Consider the following 23,024-nt stretch of genomic DNA (forward strand, 5'->3'; position numbering starts at 1 on the left):
TTGACTGCCAGAGTATGATGGCAATGTCTGTCACTCACTGTGACAAAGCTTTTAATAGCCAAAGTCCTCCTCATATATTCTGAAAAGGACTAAGACATTTTTTCTATTTAGAGCAGTAAGACATATAACCCAACATTGAACAATAACACTTTGTCAAAAGTGTCTTTTAGAGGTTAGGGACTGTGGGTAGGATGCAGTATATTGAGATTAAATATGTTTACGGAAGCACTGGCGTGTTTTAAAAGGTTATAGACCAATGCCAAATATTTTAAAAAAAACCTTCCCTGGCAGCTACAGAACCTTTCAATGGTTTTCATTAGAGGTCTTTTCAGGTTGTATGAGTGTTTTGTACCCAGCAATTTGACACACCACTGCTGTCTCCTTATGTCTGCCTCAGTGTTTCATGTTAAACTCTGTGACCAATTTTTGTGTGACCTTCCTCTTTCCTGTTTATATCATGAAAAAATCAACACTTCACAGTCTCTTGTAGGCCTGAATTAGAGACAGGCTTCAGGATGTGGGATAGACTGGTCTTCTATGTGGAGTTTTCCTCATGCACTCTATATACTCTAATGTCTAATTGCAATATGAGTCAGGATTTTAGTGTGAATGGTCATTTTTGCATTTCATTTTCATTTTGCAATTCATTTTAAAATATGTTTAATGATATATTTCATACTGTGGTCAGTACCAAACAACCATGTTCCCCTGACATCTGCAGGCATGTCTGTAGCACCAATATGCTTAATTTATAATGTTATGTTGTGATACAATTTACTGGTTACCATTACTGTCTGTGAAGATCAACACTGATACTTAAACTGGTATGTAAATTGATCCTTTGTCTTTAATTTTGTAGCTGGCTTCTGCCCTGGAAGAGCAGAGAACCCAGAATGCATTGCATCTGAGGGAGCAGATGGAGGAGCTTCGCAGGGAGACAGATTTAGAGCTGACAATTGAAAGGGAGAAGAACCAACTGCTGCTTCTACAGTACCAGCGAGACAGCACGAAACTCCAGCAGAAGGTGAGTACCTGTCGATGTTGATAAGGAAAATAAAAATTAAACTTGCCAGCAAGGATAGCACAACTTTACCATGTCATATATCAATGAAATACATTTGTAATGGCTTTTCGTTGTTTCTCTAATTGTTTTCCTTCAGCAATCCTTCTTTTTCTCCCCTTTTCTGTGCTCTTCTCTCTCTCTCTCTCTCTCTCTCTCTCATTCATTCACCACATTTTAAGAAAAAAATCAGATGAGATGGCATGAAGAAAGCCCATTCACTGGTTTCAGAGAATATCACAGAGCATCTGCCTTATCATTCATTCTTCTGCTTCACTTTCTTCACTGAAACTCTACATCCACTATCTGTCTGTTAATTTCTGCCTTCCAGGAATGTAAGATCAGGAGCTCCCGCTTTGATGCTGCGTGTGTTGTTTGTCTGGCCAGTCAACATTACTGTCTGTATCCCTGCTTATGTTTCCCTTACATGGCTTTATGAACACACAATTTTCACACTACTGAACTCCACACATTCATGCAGATGGTGTGGATGACACTGTGGTTAGTCTCTGTGTGCGCTGATGGCATGAAGAAGGAAGAAAGACACTTTAAATTCACACAGTGAGGGTGAGACAACAGAAAACAATGACACATTAGGTGAATGGACTGTTACCCACAGCCTGAACAATATGTTCAGATGGAGTATAGTCTCCTACAGTAAGAGTAACGACCAAAACAAAAGAAAGTTTCAATAGGCTTAAGACTACTGATGTGACAGTCAAAGTTTATGAATTTTCATAGTTCAGTCAATTTGAGAATTCCAACTCAGCCCCATTGGCTCCCACTGTGTCTGGCACTGTAACTTCCCCTCCTACCCACTTCCTGTGCAAAGTCTAGACGAGGTAACAGAAAACATCTTTCCTCCAAAATGACGCAATAGCCCACTAACATTCGTGTCATCGTGACTTCCCTCTAATCTTTGCAACGCATTTGGGTGAGTCAGTGTAAAGTCAGACTGATGAAGAGTGTAATTTCTTGCTGTATTTGAGATATCATGCGATAATGTGATGAATGAAATTCATAAATGAGTAAGCAAAGACCAAATCTAAAGTCGTCTTCCTATCTGTATAACAGTTTTTTTTTTTGTCAGAACAAATCAACAGTTTAACAGTCATAAATAAACGTAAATGTAAATATTCACAAATCTGTCCGTATTTATTATTCTTCTGCAGCTGCGAGAGAGAGAGCAGGAGTTACAAGGACTGCAGGATGAGCTGCTGGAGGAGAGGAGGATGAGAGAGGAGGAAGTACACCAGGAGCAGCAAGAGGCACTGCAGCTGAGCCAAGCTAAAGCTGAACTACAGCTGATGACTGAGAGGAACGCTCATCTACAAGAAGAGGTTTGTGTATGAGTGTATGTGCATGTCTCTAGTGTTTCTCTATTGTGTGGCAATCAGTTGTCCTCACCAGACTAAGAAAGGAAGAAAAGTTGCCAGCGTGCATGTAAAAACAAAGAGAGATTTTCATTTGTTTTATATACTTTACTGGTGGGGTTTCTGGATTAAATTTAGTAAGCGTGTGTCTGTGTGAGTGTGGTCAGAGCTAAAGAAAGTGAGTGAGAGAGCCTGAATGGTGACAGAGTGAGAGAGAGATAGACCAGAGTTCATATTTGCATTGGCAGCAGAGTGTGCAGTCATGGATTTCTGTGCCAGCACCATCCTGGTGGAGCTGAATTAAATTGAGAAACAAAAAGTGAAAAGAGGTAGGCAGTACATCAGGGGAAATGAGATGTGGCCCACATGTGAAGAACCTGAATGAAGGAAGTCAACTGAGTGCGTGTATACACACACACTGTATACCTGTTATAGGCCAAATGTGCCAGTAAACAGTTGCCTTTTTACACATACAGAGCAACATTAGCATTTGTTCTCGTGTGTCCACCCGATGACTGCAGGTCGAGTATTGCTCTGTTTTTGGTCTCCAACATCTGGAAGCATCTGGCTCTTCAGCTACTACATGCTCCACTATGTTTGCCAGCCAGTTGCTAACTTTATCTGGTGCAAAGATGGCCGATGACAACGACGAGGGTGAAACTAAACTGTTTTAAAGTTTTAAAGTTTTAAAACCAAAACAATGAGCTAAAAGATGCTACAACGCAAATGAGGAGAAGGGCAGGTTTAACATTACACACAGCCATTTTATCTATTAATGCAAAAATAGAACTTATTGCAGCTTTAGCACTGCTAAATCTTATATCATAAGGCTGATTTGTGCAGTACACAAACAAAGCTTAAAATCCTAAATGCAACTCAGTCCAACACCATATTCATTTGGGCAAGAACCACAAAACTTCTGTACAATATGTATATAATTACAGTGGAACTGTAAATGAGGCAAAGATCCCACTGAAGTGTTGCATTTCATCCCTCACAGTTGATAGTTGTTTATATACTGCACAAGTGTTACAATACTCTCCACTGTGTGCCACCACAGTAACAACTACAGAAAATTCACGAAGGCTGTAAACAGAGGGTCTCTTCTTTTAAGTTCTATGGGGGGAAATGGTAATTCCTTACCAAGCAAGTCAATAAATATTACAGGAAACTTTCAACTAAAGTGATAGGTGGGTATCCAGTCTTTGTCTATAGATCACTAAGCCGGGTCAGAGCCTCCTAACCTCCTCTAATCACTCCTCCATCACTTCCTTTTCCTTCTCCTTCTCCTCCTCCTGACTCTCATCCAACTTAGCTGTGTACTGCGGTCCGCCAGCCCGCCGACAGTCATCCCTTTTTTGTCCACCTACTGTCTGTTTAACAATCTTGCTCTCAGAGTGCCTGTCTGGATGGGTTCAGCCAGTTCAAGATGCCCTGATGCCAATTTCACAGATGACATGCTCCTTTATGTCATTCATGGACCTTTGGCGCAGCAGCTCCTTCCCCCCAACAACCTTTTCCTTCTATTCTTTCTTATCTAATTTAAAGAGGCCATTTTTTTCTATGCTGTGCCTGTAGTTTAAAGCAGATCAATCAGTACAACCACTTGAGATGACTGTTCTTTCTTTGTGTTCCTAGCCCTTCTGTAGTTCAGTTGTTCTCTAATGATCACTTGCAGGTCTTATCTAATACAAACCAAAGCCTCTATCAACCTTTTCTTCATAAAAGTTTTATTGATCTATCAGTGTTTGCATTGGTGTGCGTGTGTGCATGTGCTGGTTTTAATCAGGTTTTGATCTTGACCTTGTGATAGTGTTCTGTTGCCAAGATGCTGCAGCAATGTCATTTTTATGCATTAAGTGTTGAAGCATGTGAGTGGCCTTTCACACAGTTTTCAAAATAACAACATAATAATCAACCTTAGAGTCAATTTAGGATTGAGTAAAAAAAATCAGGTCATTGTCACAAAAACTGATCAAGGTATCCAGTATACCAGTGGCTTTATTGACAACAATGTAAGTTATCATCTTGGCTCCCTCCCCCTCCCCTCTCCTCCCTTTCTGGCTTTGTTACAGATGGACCAGGACAAGAGGAAAAGGTCACTGTGTCTGGGGTAAAAGACGCCTGACCTTTAACCTTGCAGTAAAAGCACTGAGGTCACATAACACACAGAGCACACAACACACGCAAGGTCAAAAATAAAAGTGTTTCTGTGCACTATGTGTTTTATCTGCATTTGGTGTTCTAGTCCCTCATAATGCAAACCTAAATGCAGTATATGCTGCCGAGGGTCTTTGATTGTGTTTTTTACATGTGTATATAGTGTGTGTGTGTGTGTGTGTGTTTTGACCGTGGAAGGTGGTTTACAGTGTCAGATTAAAAGCAGAGTCTCTGTGGGCCTGCGTGTGACTTCCATCTACCAGCCCTGTAATCCTGCTCTTAGGAGCCCCTAATGATGGCTGTCTCTCTATACAGCTAGACTGGCATGCACGACATCACTCACACACACACACACACACACAGGATCTAACACATGCCTGCATATAAATGGACAGGAAGGAGACGCACTCCAAGTCTTGTATACACACACAGAAGAGAAGTGTCCAAACACATGTGTGCAAACTGTCACACGCACTCTCACAATAATTGAGTACAATGTCATAAGACTTGACACACTGCACACAGAACATGGATATAGTTGCATATAGGCACCTATTAACACACACATATGTTGACAATTACAGACACATACAAGGAAAACCACACACAACATATGAGCGTAAAAAGAGAGAGTATACAAACATTTACTGTGAGCCCTCCCTCATTGGGGATTTCCCTCACTGAACACATTTGGACATAGGGCCAAAGAGATCTCTGTGGCCCTATGTCCAAATGTGTTCAGTATAGTACAGTACAGTAGAGCTATTTGTGACCACACTGACAGACAGACAGTGTTTTACCAACTGGAAGTATAGAGGTATATCCTGTTTTTCACTTTCAGAAACACACACTAGCACAACTCCCACTCGCACAACATATGTTTTGGATGATCCCTTAACCTATAATCATTCTGCATGATGGCAACACGGAGCTCCTCACACAGTGTCACATATCAGACCAGGACCGAAGTGCCGGTGAATGTGAGGGGCTGGTGAGTGTTGAATGTACAGTCTGACTAGTCAGAATATTTAAAGCTCACCAATGATCATGTCTCATACTATGCTTGATCATCTGAGTCTAAAACCACTGTGTTTTGCTGTGTTGTAATATCTCTGTTTGGCAGTTTAGGTTGACTTAATGAAGGGGACTTGTATAAACTTTAATTTAAATGTCTTGTTTTGGAAACTGCTACACATCATCCCACTGTCACTGTCACATTTTTTGCAAATGTACTTTTATAAGAATATATTTGCCAAATGTGAGAGCCACTGACTTATGATGAGTCCATACAGACTGATGACTGACAGCAGGAATTGTGCCTGAATCTTCCATTAAGAATCTGTTATATTCTCTTAATTAAGTCTTGTATTTAAACATGTCTGTTATCAGACAGCAGATGGTCATAATGATTTAAACCATTCATATGGTTTGTAATTAAATAAGCATGTGATTGATGTTTAAGACAGTGCACCATAATGGTAGAAAATGCATGCAAAGTGAGGAGAAAGCTATGAATTGCCTTGCAAGAAGAGCTTTTTTTTTTTTTTTAGAAGTAAACTTTGGTTCAGGACTTGAAATGAGCAGCTTTCCCTTTTCTGCCTGGCTGTCACATAAGAGCACGAGTTTGCGTTCATCAGATTTGAATCAGTGAGGGAGGCTCTATTTCTCAGTAGATCTGAAAATGTAAACAATGACATGTATGACATGTTGACCTCCCAGAACCAATGATTCAAGTTTTGTTCGTTTGGTCATTCTGGAAGAATATACAGACATATACAGTAGGCTATATACGTTGATATGCATCTGTATGTGCATTTGTGTATATCTGTATTCCAGTTTGTTATGTCTTTATGCTGTATCTCCCTGTGCAGGATCTCGTGTGCAGTTTTTAGTGCATGAGCCTGTGCTGTACGTGCTGTTAATACTGGATCACGGTGACTGTGTTAGGGTGGCTTGCCTGTGTGGGTCTTGTTGACCAATCTCTTTGATTATGCCAGTTTTCTCAGGGTCTGTGAGCAACTCAAAATGGCCACTTTTATCTTACCCTTTCAGTCCAATTTGTGTTTTAGTCTCTGTGCAGAAATGATGAAGGGAAAAAAAAGATTTTCTGTTGTTTGGTCAGCCTGAGTCCCATTAATTTCAGAAAGACAGCAAGTAAACATATTTCCCATCCATCTATCCATTTTCTGATCCGCCAGGGTCGCAGGGGGGTTGGAGCCTATCCCAGCTGACTACAGGCAAGAGGCGGGGTACACCCTGGACTGTTGCCAGTCAATCGCAGGGCCAACACACAAAGACAGACAACCACACACTCTCACACTCACACAAAAGGGCAATGTAGAGTAGCCAATTAACTTAACATGCATGTTTTTGCGATTGTGGGAGGAAGCTGGAGTACCAGCAGAAAAACCCACGCAGGCACAGCGAGAACATGCAAACTCCACACAGAAGGGCACAGACAAGGATTTGAACCAGAAACCCTCTTGCTATGAGGTGACAGTGCTAACCACTGCACCATATTTCCCAAAATGGTGAACTATGTGTTTAAACTGGAAATTGATTAAATTATCCATTTTGTTTGAGTGAAAGTGAATATTGTTTTTGAGCAACTGAATACTAAAACAAATGGCTTACTGAAATGCTACTTCTTTATCTACTCTCTCTCTCTCTCTCTCTCACCAACCTTCCAGGTGGTGTTACTCCAGGAGACAGTCAGAAGGGAGTGTGAGGAGAGGGAGGGACTGACTGCTGCTCTGGCTCAAGCTCAAGAAGAGCTCCATGGGCTGCAGTCATCTCACGGGGGCTCCTCCAGGTCTCCACTAAACCCCATGGAGAGACACACCCACCAGGGAAACAAACATCTCCATCTCCATAGTCAGTCTTGGGTACATCTCGCTCGATCTTCCAACTCCCCAAACAGACTCCATCCTTCCTCTGCCAGCGCAGACAAAGACAGAAGACAAGTCACAGATGGAGGAGGAGCAGAGAGGCGTTCGGAGTCCTGGAATTGTGATGGGATGTTAGGAAGAGAAAAATGGCGAGAGGGGGCACTGCCCAGATTGAAAGCGAGCAGCACGGTGGGGGAAGTCAAACGTAAAGTCAATTTAGTGATAGAGAGGAGGAAGAGGCTGTAAATAAGCAAACAGAGTACTCAACAGTAATCACATCTCTTCAAAATAAAACAGAATTTTAGTGTTGTTTTGAAATATTATTTAAGTGTATATTCATCTTAACCAGATTATTTTAATAGTAGTTTCATTGTTCTCTTACAATTTCATAACACAAATATTTAAGTCACAGGTCCCTCTAAGTGTGTACACGCATTCACATAAATGCACACTTTATACACAAGACATAACCACTGAGTCCTGTTGGTACACCAGTGAACTCCCAGGACACACACTCTACAACAGACATGCACTTGTTTTCTCACAACCCGACCCACGCAGTCTCACTGGCACGCACAGCATTTCGCAAACACCCACACATGCACACAGTATGCGCACACACAGCCTGTGACAAGGGGAGAGCTGAAGGAGCATGACAGCTTGTCCCTTGCCACCTGTGGACACAAACAAAAGGCATGCAAACACAAAAGAAACTGTAAGGCCACCACCCCCCTCCCCACCAACACCCCCTCGCCCACCCCCCAACACACACACAACAATTACCCCACGCTCGTCCCTCAGGCATTGTGTTATTGACATCATTCACTCCGTGCAAGGTCTTTCCATCCCTCCCTCCCTCTTCCTCTCCCCTCCTACATTTGGGATGAATTGGCATGATGGGAGAAATGCGTGAAGTGGGCTGTGTGAGTGTGTGTGCAGCATGGAACTCATTTCCCCACTTACTGGCACACATGGAAAGCTTTTATTTTGACTTCCTCGTGTCCCTCTCTTCCAACCCGTCTGCGAGACAATGCACATGTCGTTCACACAGAAAGGTGGGATGATAATGATTTTGTCCTGCCAACATTTTCTCTGTTTGCCAAAGCACACACGTAGTGTTTATCTGCTAAGAATCTCCCTCCTTGTGGAGAGGACATTCTGAAATACACAACAATGAACATTCTGTGCCATTAAAAACACATTTTCTACTTGCTTAAATGGAACATTTTCTACTACACTTGACAAATTGTTTTTTTTTTTGTTTTTCCCTGGAGTTGACCGTTATGAACTCAATAAATTTGTTAAATTTGTTTGCATGAGATTTTGTTTTAATAAGATTTCCTGGGAAATCTTAATTCTCTGTTTTTTTTCATGTAATTCTGGTTGAAAAGATCTCCTTTTACAGACAATCTCTAACTACCCCTTTGTAAGAGACAACAATATGTACTCCCTATTAATGTTTTGATTATTATATTATATCCAATAGCTGACAGTTTTTTCTTTTGTGCTTTCCAGCGGACTTCTTGTTGCCTTCCTGTGTTTGAGTGTTGCGATTGTGGTTGTGGCCTTGTGTGTGTTTACTCATTGCACAAAGCATGTGTATATGTGTCTCTAGTGAGTGATTGTGTCTGTCCTAACATCGCTCACTTTTTGTATTCATGTAATGTCACTGAAGGACATCAATTGTATGGTTATTATCACAATGTAGTGTGTTTGTGTGTGCGTGAGAGAGAAAGAGAAAGGCTGAACTGAGCTGGTCCCAGTTACTGGGACACTTCATGAAATGGAGTCACCATTAATGTTATTTTTTTTTACATCTGTGCTTTTCCTACTTTGACAAGTCAAAAAAAATGTCTGCTGTGAAAAGCTATTCCAGACATGTGCTGACCTTTTGACTACACACTGCTCACGTTCTCCCTGCACATGACCTTCTGACCGTTGACTTTTTCCTTTTTCCCCTGTTAAACTTCCTCTCACTGTGACCTGCATATCTGCTGCACATTTGAAGAAATAACCTGTTTCTATGCCAGTCGGGGGTGTTAATGCCCTCTCTCTTCTCTTGCTCCATCCCACAACACACATTCTCTCCCTGTCTTTGACACCCTCATTAGCCCCTTTTACCAGCCTGTTCAGTGCAGGAATGTTGCACTGATATTATGCCTTGCCGTTCTCCGTGAAGTGCATGAACACGAAGTGGTGAGGACTTTGTTGTTTTACCTTTAAGCCAGCAGTGGAGGCAATAACAGAGTTGAATCAAGCTCTGTGTGAAACGGGTGAGATGGCATGTCACGAGCCACACTAGATGCCTCTTTTGCTTCCATTATTCGGATTCGGTTGAGTGTAAAAAGCAAAGTCAGTGGAACAACAAGGCAGTATTTTGTTTAAAAGGGGCTACTGTTTCTGCTCTGACCAAACACACTTTCTCTCCCCGTCTCCCTCCAAACACTAATACCCCCCCACACATACCACACACACACACACATCTCTTTCTCTCTCTCTCTCTCTCTCTCTGGGTCAATATTCTTTTAATCTCTCTGGCCTTCTTTTAGTACTCTGACTTTGTTGCTCAAAAACAATTCCCTCTCAGCCTCTCCTCCTCAGCTATCTGAGTTTACTTTATTTTTGATCCAGCCAGCTCTCTCTTTTCTCCACTCTGTTGTTTTACTGGGGCTTTTTTCCGTTGCTCATGCCCTTGCTTTGTAGCCCTTGACCTGGTGTCCTTCCTGGTTTGTGTGAGCCATGGGGCCTGTGTGTGAGTGAGATCTGGCCTGAATAGATACATCTCCTTGAAACACTTTCTCCATATGTGCGTAACAGGCACACAGCATAGAACCCCAATACTTTGATATGAATGATGTTTGATGATTGTTCTTATCATTCATATTTAATCGCCCTCACACAAACATTCATATGCACACACATGCAAACCAAGCACACACATTTGGAGTGTGATCAGCTTGCAGTAATTATCATAGCAGGGCAGGCATGCACACGTGTCCCTGGGGAATCTGTGTAAGTTGCTCGTAAACACACACACACACTCCAGGGAGTGGCGTGTGTGTATAACTAAGCCCTTGTTCGTCACTGGGCGTCCCTGAACGCCTCTCTCCTGCGTCGTCCCATGAGCCCTCCCACACCCTATAATTAGTGTCACCCAGGCAACCGGAGAAAGAATGCTTAGTATTCTTGTTGTAGTCCTAAGTACGTAAGTGCGAGGGCTGGAGGTGCTAGTTTGTAGGTGTTAGTTAATGACAGGGACAACGAGACCTCAGTCTGCCACCTAATGTGGTGTGTTAGTAAAACTGAAGAGGTAAATGTGTGCCTGTCCCTTGCATGCCATGCAGAGCCTCAAACAGCTAATGAAAGTAGACCTTTATGCTATTATTATTATTACTATTGTATTTATAATTAATATAATTAAATTGAAACTTGAATTATTACAGGTAGACACTCATATGGATAAACTGAATATATAACCTGTAGAAATAAACAGCCATGGCAGGATTAAATGGTTAGTGAGACCTGGAGCAGTAATTTGCTTATGGGCTCTACTGAACCCTCCATTTCCTCCCTCTGCGAGCTGTGTGTGTACCCTGTCGTCCCCTTGTGCACTGCACACAACATATTAAATGTAGCTATACATTTGCCTGTAGACCTGGAAGAAATATAAACTTCTTGTTGCCTGAGGAACAACTTTATTTTACCATATCAACATTTTGCTGGTGCTAATTTTGTGCCTTGTTATTATTAGATTAGTTTTTTGATATTCAAATTAAACAACCTTAAATGTTTCGAGAGAGAACTTTCTCTTTGGTGGACTTGTGATGAGAGTCAAGCCAAACTGTTGGCAATCGTGAATTTGCAAATCTACAGTTACTCAAATTACTGAATTCTAAATGACTGAGCAATGTAAAGACAAAGGCAGTGAAGACAGTTTAGTGAAACTTTGCAGTCAACTGTTCTGCAGCAACAGGTTGTTAGTGGAAATGTGTTATAAAGTCAAATGCAATAGTTCTCACAGAACGATCTCTTTGACCTCAGGAAGGCCGCTGCTTCTGCTGGCAAGCCCGGTTTTCATACATCTTAACTTGTGCGTCTCTACTCCTCTCTGCTGTCTGTTTGTAGCTACTGCAAGGCTTCAAGCTAATAAAATCCTGGGGGCTGAGAACACAATGTTCCTTTTACCATTGCATATGGAGCTGCACCTTGACACAAGCCGTGCCATGGAGCCGCATGTGCTTTAACCCAAACAATGCCAGAGCCTTTAAGTCTTAAGGATAGGTCTTAAACCGTTTCGCCCAGCTATTTCTACCTGGGTTGCTGTTTATTTAAACTATATACTACTATTACTTTCCGTACTCTGTGTGTTAAATAGTTACTCGAACAATAACAAAACAGCCAAATTGCTGGTATTACTATTTTTTTTAATAGGCGGATGAATATGTACTAGAGATAGTGGTGAGAAGTCCGGACTTTCCTGTAAAATACGTCACAAATACCGTTGGCGGTGAGTCGCTTCCTGCTGCTTACTCCGGGAGATGACTACGATTACGGCGTGTGTTGTAAGCATATGATGCAATTTCTAAGGAGGAAAATTGCATTCCGAGTAGTGCTATAGTTAAACATAAAAGTGGGCCTCAACCAGTTTTGATGACAGCTACCACGAGTACACGAAATTTACTGAGAGACATTAGCTGTGCATGCCTAATTCACATTTTTTGGGTGTTTGCTTAATGACTTCGAGAACGGAGGATCAGAGGGGCTGTGGCGTTTTATCGTGACAGTGAAAGAACTAACCAGCTGTTTTCTGGTTCAGTTTTCTCTATTTGCCGTCCAAAATACATTTAAGATGGAAAACTTAACTTTTACGTGGGGTTCTTTAAGGAACCATAAGATAACGTGCCATTTGTGATACGTGAAACAACACAAACATCGTTGTATATCACGCCAAATTGCTCTGTGTATTACCTGTTTTATTAACTATTTGCAAAAATACGTAATTATTTCTTCAGACTGTCCGCGTCTGGGGTTGTAATCTGCAAATGTCAGATGAGATAAAAGAAAAAAGGATGAGAAAGGATAAGTTAGTAACCACCTGATAAACAGTTTATTAAGGTATTTGTTAAATTCCTGAAGTTTGCGAATATTTTAGAGAAATTCGTGTCAACATTGTGAGGCCTATTTACCACCGCGGATGTACACAGAGGTTTGAGTTTCATGCATGATGGTGACGTCACGTACTTTGTCAGTCACGCCGCTGCGCTGTAGTTCCGTCGAGGCCGGCTGAGCATTAGCTGTAGGTGTCAATCGCTCTTTTTTGGATGAAGATGGCCGCAGGTCCTCTGTCTGTTTCTTCCAATGCATCCACAAACAACGATGGCATTCTTATTGGTGACAAAGTTTACTCTGAAGTGTACCTCACGATCGATAACTCGCTCATACCGGAGGAAAGACTCTCTCCAACGCCGTCGATGGTCGACGGCCTCGACCTGAACACGGAGACCGACCTTCGCATACTTGGATGTGAACTGATTCAGTCAGCGGGAATTCTCCTCCGATTACCCCAGGTTAGACCCCTTGACTAGTTAGAACAGCTAGTATTATACGTAGTCATGAATGTTTTCGTCACAATTAACAGAAGTCAGTGGGTTTTTCGAAACCACAACATGCCACATTCCGGTCGTTAGTAGTCAATTAGCTCAGACGTTAGCGTGGTTGACTTAAAATGGCGCCGGTCTATTGTGTAAGGTAAGGCCTTCTTATGCAAGACAAAATTCAAACGGCATACTCTGTGTTTTTCTCGATAGGTGGCAATGGCAACGGGCCAGGTGCTCTTTCATCGTTTTTTCTACTCCAAGTCTTTCGTCAAACACAGTTTTGAGGTAAGTCCGATCAACAGTAGGGACCAGTGTTAGGCCGGTGCTTAATCGACAGTGTTAGCCTAGCATAACGTCGTGGTTACGTTCGTGGCAGCCATATTGCCAATACGTTGTACTAGCGTTTTTGAACTGCTGTAAGACAAAGAGGGGTCACTTTGAAGAGCAGTACGGAGCAAGTAACTTATTCAAAGTCAACAAACATTGCGGAATCCAAACATTACTTTTCTTAAATAGTACTAAAGTGTTAAAACATCAGCTTTACAGTTTCCCAAACTGGTGATTGTTGGCTGGTCAGCGTGATACATCTGATAAATCGCGTAAATCTATTTAGAAATTAACACTACATTTAATAACTTCAGTCTCTGGTAGGTATCTAAGATGGTTGAACATTGCTACTGATCTGAAACACGAAAATGGTTAAAATGAAAAATGAAATGACGACTTTGTGTACAGGATATAAGTGACAAGGTCTCTCGAATCTTCTTATTGCACATTTTGTCACTTCGCCCATCCCCACTGGTCAGATGTGGGCATCATGTCTTTGGTTGCAAACCTGAAGTCATTGAACTCTTCCTTCCAACTTTCTGCATCAATTATCTTCTCTCCAGATTGTTGCTATGGCATGCATCAACCTGGCCTCCAAGATTGAAGAAGCGCCACGACGAATACGAGACGTCATCAATGTTTTTCATCATCTGAGACAGATCAGAGGCAAAAAGTAAGCATCAGTACTGAATCAGTTTCATCCTTTTGGAAATATGTGATGTTTATGTGACATGCCTTGTGTTACATTGCATTTGTTTTTGTTTTTGTTCAATATGATGTATGTTTTATAATGTTGATCTGTTTTTATGCTGTGAAAGTGCTCTTCTGTTTATTCATGTACTCTAAACATTTTAAAACTTTTCAGTTTCTGCTTCACTGGTAGTTTCAGAAGTTCAATTGTCTACATATAACATCTGAGTTTGACATTACACTGAAATTGATACCTCAACAAACACTCTAAAAAAATGGAGTGCATTTTAAGCATTGTAAGACAAGACACATATGCTCAATTTGTGTGTGCCTTTGTCTTCATAGAAATCTGTACATGTCAGTACTACAGGCCTTGGCATTAACGTGGCTTCTTTTTTCCCTTGCAACCAACTAACAGCGACCAGCTACATTTACCAAAGCCTGGGTGATGTGGAATGGTACGTAAGATGAAGCAGTCGGCATGACAACCGTGATGCAAGGGGGTCTCTCTCCTCCCCCAGGGCCACCCCACCCCCTCCTGTGGGAGACGCCCGTGGTCTGAGCCACCATGGGGCACTGGGATCAGGGATCACAGGTTGGCCGAAGGTCCTTGGCCCCTGGGGCACCTTGAGGACTCGTGTGGTTCAATCTTAAGCTTTGGGTATCTGTCCGTCAGTCTTTGGAACATTGGGTAATGTAGTTTTCTACTGTGACTGCTCCTCACCATGCATTTTGTTTGTGCCTCAAAAGCAAGACTCCATTCACCAACTGTTACCCATGGCTTTTCTAGAAATATCACCTTGTTCGTTGAAGTCATAATAACCTAGATACTTGTAGTCAATGCGGCATTTGTTTTTGTTTAGACTTGGTTCATACATTGTAACTTTAATAGTTTGGCATAAATTGAATCAACACTGAAGTAAGCTTATGAGTATGCGTGATGCACTTGTTTTGTTTTTTTTCAGATGTGGATTTTGGCTGTAAAGTGTCATGTTGAGTAACAGGTGTAACTCTGATCTTGGGAGGCTGTTTATGCATGTGGTTTGTGGCATGACAGTATTTGCATTCAAATTGTTATTTGAGCTGTGAAAATATTCGATTTGAATCTTGAATTTTTGCTGTTGGTTCTGTAAAGGTCAAGTGCTGAATTGCTACTTGGAAGTCTTAGAAGCATGTCAGTCAGTTTTGTGATGTTAATTGTATGTCGTGAATAGCACACAGTGTAGGAGACAGTTCATAACTGACACACAGCCTGCGAACAGATTTTTAGATCAGAATGCGTGCAGTCCGGGTTTTTAAATTCAGAAATATGTATTAATTGGTCCTTTTTTAAGATTCTATTTCTAGGTCTGTTGGTCTGCATCAGTAGCATTCGAAGTAATCCGCTTTGTCTAATTAGCAGTTTTGTTGGTTGGTGCTGTACTTTGATGTGAAATGTAGTCACTGGAATAAGAAAACTGTATTTTATGTATTTTCTTCTTTGGGTTTGTATAGCCTACTGTTAACAGAAGATAAGTTGTCAGTGGTTTTGGTTACTTCAGAGAATTATTTGTATAATTATTTCTACAACATTGGAATAGGGCAGAATGTTTTGTGATTGCTCATAGGTTCGTATTTGGTTTTTAATTCAAGTTTGAACACTATGGCCTGTTCAGGTAGTCGTGTGTGACGATGAGACTTGATATTTCTGTTAAAGCTGTGACACAGGGTGATTGTGGTCGAGGGCTGTCTGCAGATCCCATAAGCTTTCACTGGAACCACAGGAGTCCACAAACCCCCACAAACTGTCAGGCATTCAAACAGTTAAACCTTTTGCTTTGAGTTGGTTGAAACGGAAAAAAGAAAAGAGTGCAAGAAATCAAAAGGGCACTTTCTTTTATACCTTTATTTCGAAAGGGGGAAACATTGTTTTATTTTGATTCCTTCATAAACTAGGACTCCAAGCTCATTGATACTTGATCAGAACTACATAAATACCAAAAACCAAGTCATCAAAGCGGAACGGCGGGTCCTGAAGGAGCTGGGCTTCTGTGTCCACGTCAAGCACCCACACAAGGTAAGTTAAAGTCACACTTGTAACTTGTAATGTGGCATAGCACAGTGTAGTTAACCTGTTGCAGCTTTGAGTGTGATCCTCCATGCAGATACAACCACACAGGAAGCAGCTGTGACAGACTATTCTCACTGTCAGAACAGAACTAATGTAGAACAGCGGCATACTTTGTGTTTCTGTGTTTTTATGCAGTCAATTTATAATTCCAGATTATCGTTATGTACCTTCAAGTCCTGGAATGTGAGAAGAACCAGACGCTGGTCCAGACGGCCTGGTAAGTTTCTTCATTGACTCCACTGACCATCCCCCACAGCAGCAACCTGTCATGTCTGCAAGAAGTGCCACCAGACCTGGGCTTAAAATAAAGTTGAACGAGTTTCAAATGGCTGAATTACTTGAAGAGGACTTGATTTATCTGCTTGGGATACACCCATAAGTGGAAACAACATCTGTCAGATAAGTGATATTCAAGTGCCCCTCATGTGTTCAAGCACGAATTTGAAAAGCATTCAACAGCAATTTTGCCCAGGTCTGACTGAGACATTCCCTCACTCCATTTTAACCTGTTCCACTTTTTTTTTCTTCTTTCTTTTCTGATGGAACAATTTGTTTTATTGACAAATCCTGTTACGTGTCTCACTCTCTTGTCTGCCCTTACATGGCTTTGCTGTAGTCTTTTTGATTTGCGGTGCCCAGGGAACTTGGTTTAACTTTGTCCTTTCTCTCTACTCTTTGATTAAAGGGTAGTCCATGCTGGTAAGTCACATAAAGAACCTCTGAACTCTGCCTCCTCCAACCACATGACCTCAGGAAGCTCCCCCCATTGGCTGGCTGCCCCTCTCCAGACAGCCAATCCCAATGCCAAGATTCACTGAAGGGGGCGGGCGGGCCTTTCCCAACAGCCAACATCGTCTTGTTTTCTCTTGGGTGTCAAAAGGATTTGTATTTTTGGTCTTGCTACAAAGGTTTCAACTGTAATACCTATTTTTGCCAAGTAGCTACAAATAGATTCATATTCTGAGTTTTTTTTTCTAGTTTACTTGCATCTAGCAATGAAGTAAACTTAGCCAGATCAGCAGTACTTTTTTGACCAGTTAACCTGCCTTAAAAAAAAAATACAGTAGTATACTGTGTCCTGTCCCCAACTGACATGGTGTCCAGACATGTGTCTGTCTTACAGGCTGATCCAGTTCTGAGGTTTTGCCTCCAAGGACCTGTCTCACCCATGCAGCAATCAGAATACAACGACCATGTGTTATCTATATTAGCGTTGGCATAGAAGTTTCTCGCCGACCGGCCAAAATGCAGGTCAGGCCGTTTAAGACAGGTTAGACGAGACCTAATCGCTGCGTGGCGAGTTTTCGTCAGTTACCTGCGGCAGACCTCAGTGCAGCAGTACATATAATTATGATGTGATTTACACACACACACACACACACACAGTGAATGCATATGGAGAAGTGTTACTGTAGAAAAGACCATTCACTCTTTTGTGATTAGTTTAAGTATTTTTGCCTCGTTGTAGTTTCTTTCATTAATAATCTGTGTTAGTTTACTGGGGTTTTACCATTGTGTTTGTTATCACATTTTGACTTCTATGTTTCATAAGGACATAGATGATCATGCCATCCTGTACTTGCCCAGTTCACATCCTGGACACATTGTCTTTTCTAATGCTTTCCCTATGGCTAATCCAATTTATCCATTGCCCTAGACAACCCACTGACACGTAATCGGTTTTGTAGCAACTTGATTCTTCGCTCGGCCTAAGTAGCGAGGCATAGATTACCTGTCTTAAAAAGCCACATAGTGGAATGAGGTTGCAGACCAATAGAATCAGTGGTCTTGTGGGGGCCAGCTTCAACTCAGGGTTGGAATGTATTTAAAGTGGGAAAATGGTTGATGTTTTGCAGTTGAGCCCTCTAGTGTGAAGGCATCAGTCCGTATAGCCCAGACACAAAACATATGAACTTTGGAGCTGTCAGAATACTCGACAAGTGTTGCATCATTTTCATCAGTCTACCTTGGACTCCCAAAGCCCAGCTGCTGTGCATGCCAACATACATGCTGTGCCTCCCTGTTCCCTCGGATCTAACAGTCTGAAAGTGGCAACTGCATTCTCAAATGTGTCACATCTGTATGCCTGCATGTCCCCTCACCCCCAGCACCCCACAAGGCATGTGTCATTGTCTCGATCATCATTTTCCTTAATGTAGTTACCCCTCAGGTCATATTGTGGTAGAGTGGTTTGGCAGGTCTTGAGTAGATTATTTCCCATTTGTGTCTTCATGCTTTACCTGTGACATACAGCACTCCCATGGATGCCCCAGAGAGAAATGGACAAAGTTAAAGTTGACAGATATAAATGTATATTTCACTTGGGCACTGCTTTATTTCAAAATGTGTAGCTGCTTATAATTATCAGGGCTTTTGATTAATTTGAAACACTTTTTCAGTGCCTCTAATGGTTGATCCACAAATGTAAACTGTCATGTTGTGGATATTTTGGTTTTTAGAATTTGCTAGGGTTTAATTGGGATTGGAGAAAAAAAAAAAAATAAACATAGCCCTGATTAGGAGTGTGTGCTACAAATAACTAATAACATGGTTTAAGCTGCGACATGGCTTAAAATGTGGGTATGAGTGAGAGGTGTATTTGTGTCGAGAAGATGCTATGTTTTTGTTTCTATGTGTTCTTTTTGCCTTTTATAGGAACTACATGAATGATAGCCTGAGGACCAATGTGTTTGTGAGATTCCAAGCTGAAACTATTGCCTGTGCCTGCATATTTCTTGCTGCCCGAGCTCTGCAGGTAAGAGAAAATACCAGTTTGAAACCTACTGCTAGAAAATGCTTATTTTGGTGGTCTTATTTTCCCCACCAAAGGTTGTCACAGCAGATATCTACATCTGTACAGCACAGCATTTTCAAATATTACAACCTCTCGTTCTTTTCAGATACCTCTACCATCCAGACCTCATTGGTATCTGTTGTTTGGAGCCACTGAAGATGAAATCAGAGAGATTTGCATCACCACCCTTAGACTCTACACCAGGAAGAAGGTAGGGTTTTTTTAATGGTATGACTTTGGCTCATTGTGTGACATTGTCGATTGTATCCAGTGGAGGTGCACACCAGTACAGCAGTCTACTGATCTGTTAACAAAACCGATGAGGACTCCTGCCCTGTGTGCCATAAGGAGAGCTGCCTATCACAAAAGTCTTATTAGCTGCAGTGGTATAAGTGAAAACTAACAGTGAGGATTTCTCCCCAGCCTAACTATGACCATTTGGAGAAGGAGGTGGAACGAAGGAAGGTGTTCTTGGCAGAGGCTAAGCTGAAGGCCAAAGGTCTGAACCCTGATGGTACCCCTGCACTGTCCACACTTGGTGGCTTCTCTCCTGCTTCCAAGCCCTGCTCTCCAAATGTGGTCAAGGTGGAAGAGAAGTCCCCAAACCCCCAGACCCTCAAACCAGTTAAAAAGGAACCAGACACCCGGGCTCAGGTCAACAAGAGTCCACACAATGGGTAAGAAATGGGATTTTTCTGATTGTTATTCTTATTTGTCACTCTTTGTAACTTAACAGTGTTTGTTTGTGTGTGTCTTTAATTTAACAAGCGTCATCTTTTTTTTCCAGGTTGCGAAAAGATGTGAAGATTGGTAGGAACAGCAGGAGTGGAAGTCGATCTCGTTCAAGAACCCGTTCTCGGTCTAGATCGCGCTCCCCTCGCAGACAGTAAGCTCACTTAAATAACGTAAACGCATTCTAAATGTACTGTTCTAAATATTAGCTGTTGTTGTTGCATAACTCTCACGTTTGATAGAGGGGTTTAGGAGTTTTCCTTTTTTTCTCGTTTCCACAGTTACAACAGTAGACGCAGTCGCTCAGGGACCTACAGTTCTCGCTCACGTTCTCGCTCTCACAGTCGTAGTCCATCGCCTCGGCGACACCAGCCCTCACCCCTCCTACCCCACCTCAAGTCCAAGGCCAGCCACCATGGCAACAGTGAGTCCAAAACCAGCGGACGCCACAGTAACAGTGGAGGATCCGGACACAAGAGGAAGCGCTCACGTTCTCGGTCACGGTCCCGCACTCCAGTCAAAGTAGACAGGGACCGAGACAGAGAGAGGGAGCGGGAGAGGGACAGAGACCGCGGCTCCTATGACCTCTCTTCAAAGAAACACAAACATGAGCGAGGAGCTGGTCATCGAGGAGACAGGAGAGAGAGGGAAAGGTCTCGGTCCTATGACAGGGACAGAGAGAGGGAGCGTAGCCACAAGAGCAAACACCACGGCAGTAGTGGGCACTCAGGACATAGTCGTCACCGCCGCTGAGAGAGACACACACACACACACACACGACAGACTAGCTCCAGGACTGATAGTCAGTGAAGCATTTTCAGTACACTCAAAACCAAATCAGACGTGGCTTGTTCTCTGAATGCTGTTCACTGTTAGTCATGCTCGCAGACACATTTTGCATGTTCTTCAAAAGGTTAAGTACATATTTGTACTACAACTCACTTTGGAAGTAAACCAAATATCTGCAACCGGAGGACACTGCTTACATGTCTTAGGAGTCCATGACCAAATAAAAAAATGTCAACGTAAAAATTCATATATTTAGCAAACGCTGCAGCTGTCAAAGGGTAATGCTGCATTTCTGCTGTGATTGAGAGAACAAGCCAAGTTTAATTTCTTTTTGGGTATACCAGGCTAATATTAACATAATTGGGTTTGTGGGTTTTTCATATGCATTCTGAAACTGGCCACAGGAACTGTATTATTTACAAGTATGTTGGTTCTCTTAAACCATTAATTTTGGCTAAACCAAATAAGTTTGGCTAAACCAAATAAGTTTTTTTTTTTTTAATTAAAAAATTGTTTATTAAAAAGTAATAAAGCTTTTTTGTGGAGGCATTTATGGAAACATTGTTGAAATTGCCTCAATCCTACTCATAGCCTCTGCATGCACAGATGTCTTGGGAAGCGAATGTTCTGTGCTTTGGCTAACATCTCTGCGGCAGCACACTTGTAGCAGAGGTGATTGATGTGTTCTTGTCCATTGAATGTGTCCACCTGAGCAGCCCAGGCTGCAGCAGTAGGCTGTAGGTCATCCACCTGGTCAGACATGATTAGTGACATCAGTCCTGGACCTGTCATCATCTATCAAAACCTGTCGTTTTATTTTTTTTCTTTCTTTACCCACAGCACCCCCATCCCTCCGGCTGCCATCCCTCTAGCCTTCCCTTATTTTCTTGGTTTTCTACATGTGAAGTTGTGGACTTTGGGAAAAGAAACTTATTTACAGTGTAAAGATAGCTTCATATCCACTGAAAATATGTGAACGCTTTGATTTATAAAAGCAAACTGCTCAGTGGAAGAATTGAATGAATAAATGTAAATGATTATTCAGGAAAGATCAATATGTTTGCACATTAAGGGACTGGCAGGTGAATGGTTTTTGTTTCCTTATCATTTTGGACAGATGTGTGTCGCTAAAGCTGTGTTTTGTACAGTTTAAAAAAAAAAAGCAAATCACTTACAGATGTATGTTTTTCCTTTTTTACAGCAGGAGTTGCAGACTTGATTTCAGAAGATTTTAGGGTTGTCATTTGTTACACTGGTTTTTAGTCTGCACGTGTTCGTGTCCGATTTTTATTCAGTAATAAATGAGTTATGCCACTGAACTGTATGGTCTGTACTGAGCTACGTTCTTGGAATTTGAGGTAAAGATGACGGACGTGATTTGATTTGCATCTATCACAGATGTGAAGCTGAAAATTTCAGCAGATGTGTGTTGTGGTAGCCAGAGGGTGCTGTTGGCCTTACTAATAAGCACTCCTCTTCCCACTCACTATACAGCATTTGGAGTTGCTGGGACAATTCCATATAAAAATATTTTTTCTTATAAGAAAACGATCTCTAATAGTATGCAACAACTATAACTGAGTTGGAGTAATGATCTGAAACAATCTTAAATAGTGTTAAATAATACTATAGAGGCAATCAACCATTTGAACTGATAATCTCACTCAGCACATTGTGCAGATAAATCGTGATGCCTTTGCCAAACACAAAGTCCGAGCAATTACTGCACAGAAAAAGCCTGAGTCAAATGTGAATTTAACAGCAATTCGATTTAACAGCAACCTGTTCAAATTAAGAGATTTATTGAAGGAGCCAAGAGGCATTAATTGAAGGAAAACTTTTTCGGGCATTTTCTCCTACAAACAATTCTCCCTGACTGGGCTCATATATAGCTATCACAGAGAAACTGATTAGATTGGCCAGCATATCCCAATAACCTGACAACACACACACTCCAACAGTCCTGTCAAGCTACCTGATGCTTTGTGTAATCAGAACCCATCACACACTTTGCCAAAATGTGGGTGCTACACACTCTTTTATGATTAGCACAAAAGCACCCTCACACACACCAGTAAATATATCTACAGTGGTCCTGGTCTTAAATACAACACTGAGACCACAATAGTTGGCTTAAAATGGTTCAGTGTGCTCTACGTGGGTCTGTGTGATATCCCACCTCCCAAATCAGGACAAAACAGGACCCCCCATTTTATCAGATTCAGTAGGACTGCATGTTTTTCCAGTGGACATTATAATTACCACTGCTAACAAGAAAAAAATCTGCTGTAACAATGTGAGACCCACTGCTCTCTTGATTAAGCATTCTGCTTGTTTGGCACAGAATTGCCATGTCAAAATGATTTGTATGTTGAACTGGTAGTTAATGGAGACCATCATGTATTTAGGTCAGGTCTAGTTCCTGTTGTTGAAGTGTTAGGATGGGAGGATTTAATTTCTCTGGTGTTGCTGCACCTTTCTAGTACTGTGAGATGTGTAAGCAG

General features: G+C 41.7%; 2 protein-coding genes across 8 annotated transcripts in view; both read left to right on the forward strand.

Annotated features, from left to right (window-relative positions):
• Positions 1 to 8,753, forward strand: part of lekr1 (leucine, glutamate and lysine rich 1) — a 69,791-nt gene extending 61,038 nt beyond the window's left edge. For 5 of the 6 annotated variants that reach the window (XM_046388605.1, XM_046388607.1, XM_046388608.1 and 2 more), the window contains 3 exons: positions 860 to 1,024; positions 2,233 to 2,400; positions 7,284 to 8,753. In XM_046388605.1, the coding sequence (XP_046244561.1) occupies positions 860 to 1,024; positions 2,233 to 2,400; positions 7,284 to 7,727 (777 nt within the window). In that variant the 3' untranslated portion in view covers positions 7,728 to 8,753. Of the gene's footprint in view, positions 1 to 859; positions 1,025 to 1,541; positions 1,628 to 2,232; positions 2,401 to 7,283 lie in introns of those variants that run through there. The other variant, XM_046388611.1, reaches the window with a different exon arrangement.
• Positions 8,754 to 12,692: 3,939 nt separating this feature from the next.
• On the forward strand, positions 12,693 to 21,839 carry ccnl1a (cyclin L1a). 2 transcript variants are annotated; one of them, XM_046388613.1, is made up of 11 exons: positions 12,693 to 13,048; positions 13,289 to 13,363; positions 13,969 to 14,078; positions 16,031 to 16,151; positions 16,358 to 16,422; positions 18,861 to 18,960; positions 19,106 to 19,210; positions 19,423 to 19,676; positions 19,787 to 19,885; positions 20,013 to 20,155; positions 21,722 to 21,839. In XM_046388613.1, the coding sequence occupies exons 1-11, from the start codon at positions 12,803 to 12,805 to the stop codon at positions 21,781 to 21,783; spliced, it is 1,380 nt and encodes a 459-aa protein (XP_046244569.1). In that variant the 5' UTR covers positions 12,693 to 12,802; the 3' UTR covers positions 21,784 to 21,839. The 2 variants fall into 2 exon arrangements, with proteins under 2 accessions (XP_046244569.1, XP_046244568.1); XM_046388612.1 differs by having other exon boundaries at positions 12,696 to 13,048; positions 20,013 to 21,839.
• The last annotated feature ends 1,185 nt before the right edge of the window (positions 21,840 to 23,024 follow it).

Source organism: Scatophagus argus, chromosome 5, assembly GCF_020382885.2.
Source record: "Scatophagus argus isolate fScaArg1 chromosome 5, fScaArg1.pri, whole genome shotgun sequence".
Classification (NCBI taxonomy): Eukaryota; Metazoa; Chordata; class Actinopteri; family Scatophagidae; genus Scatophagus; species Scatophagus argus.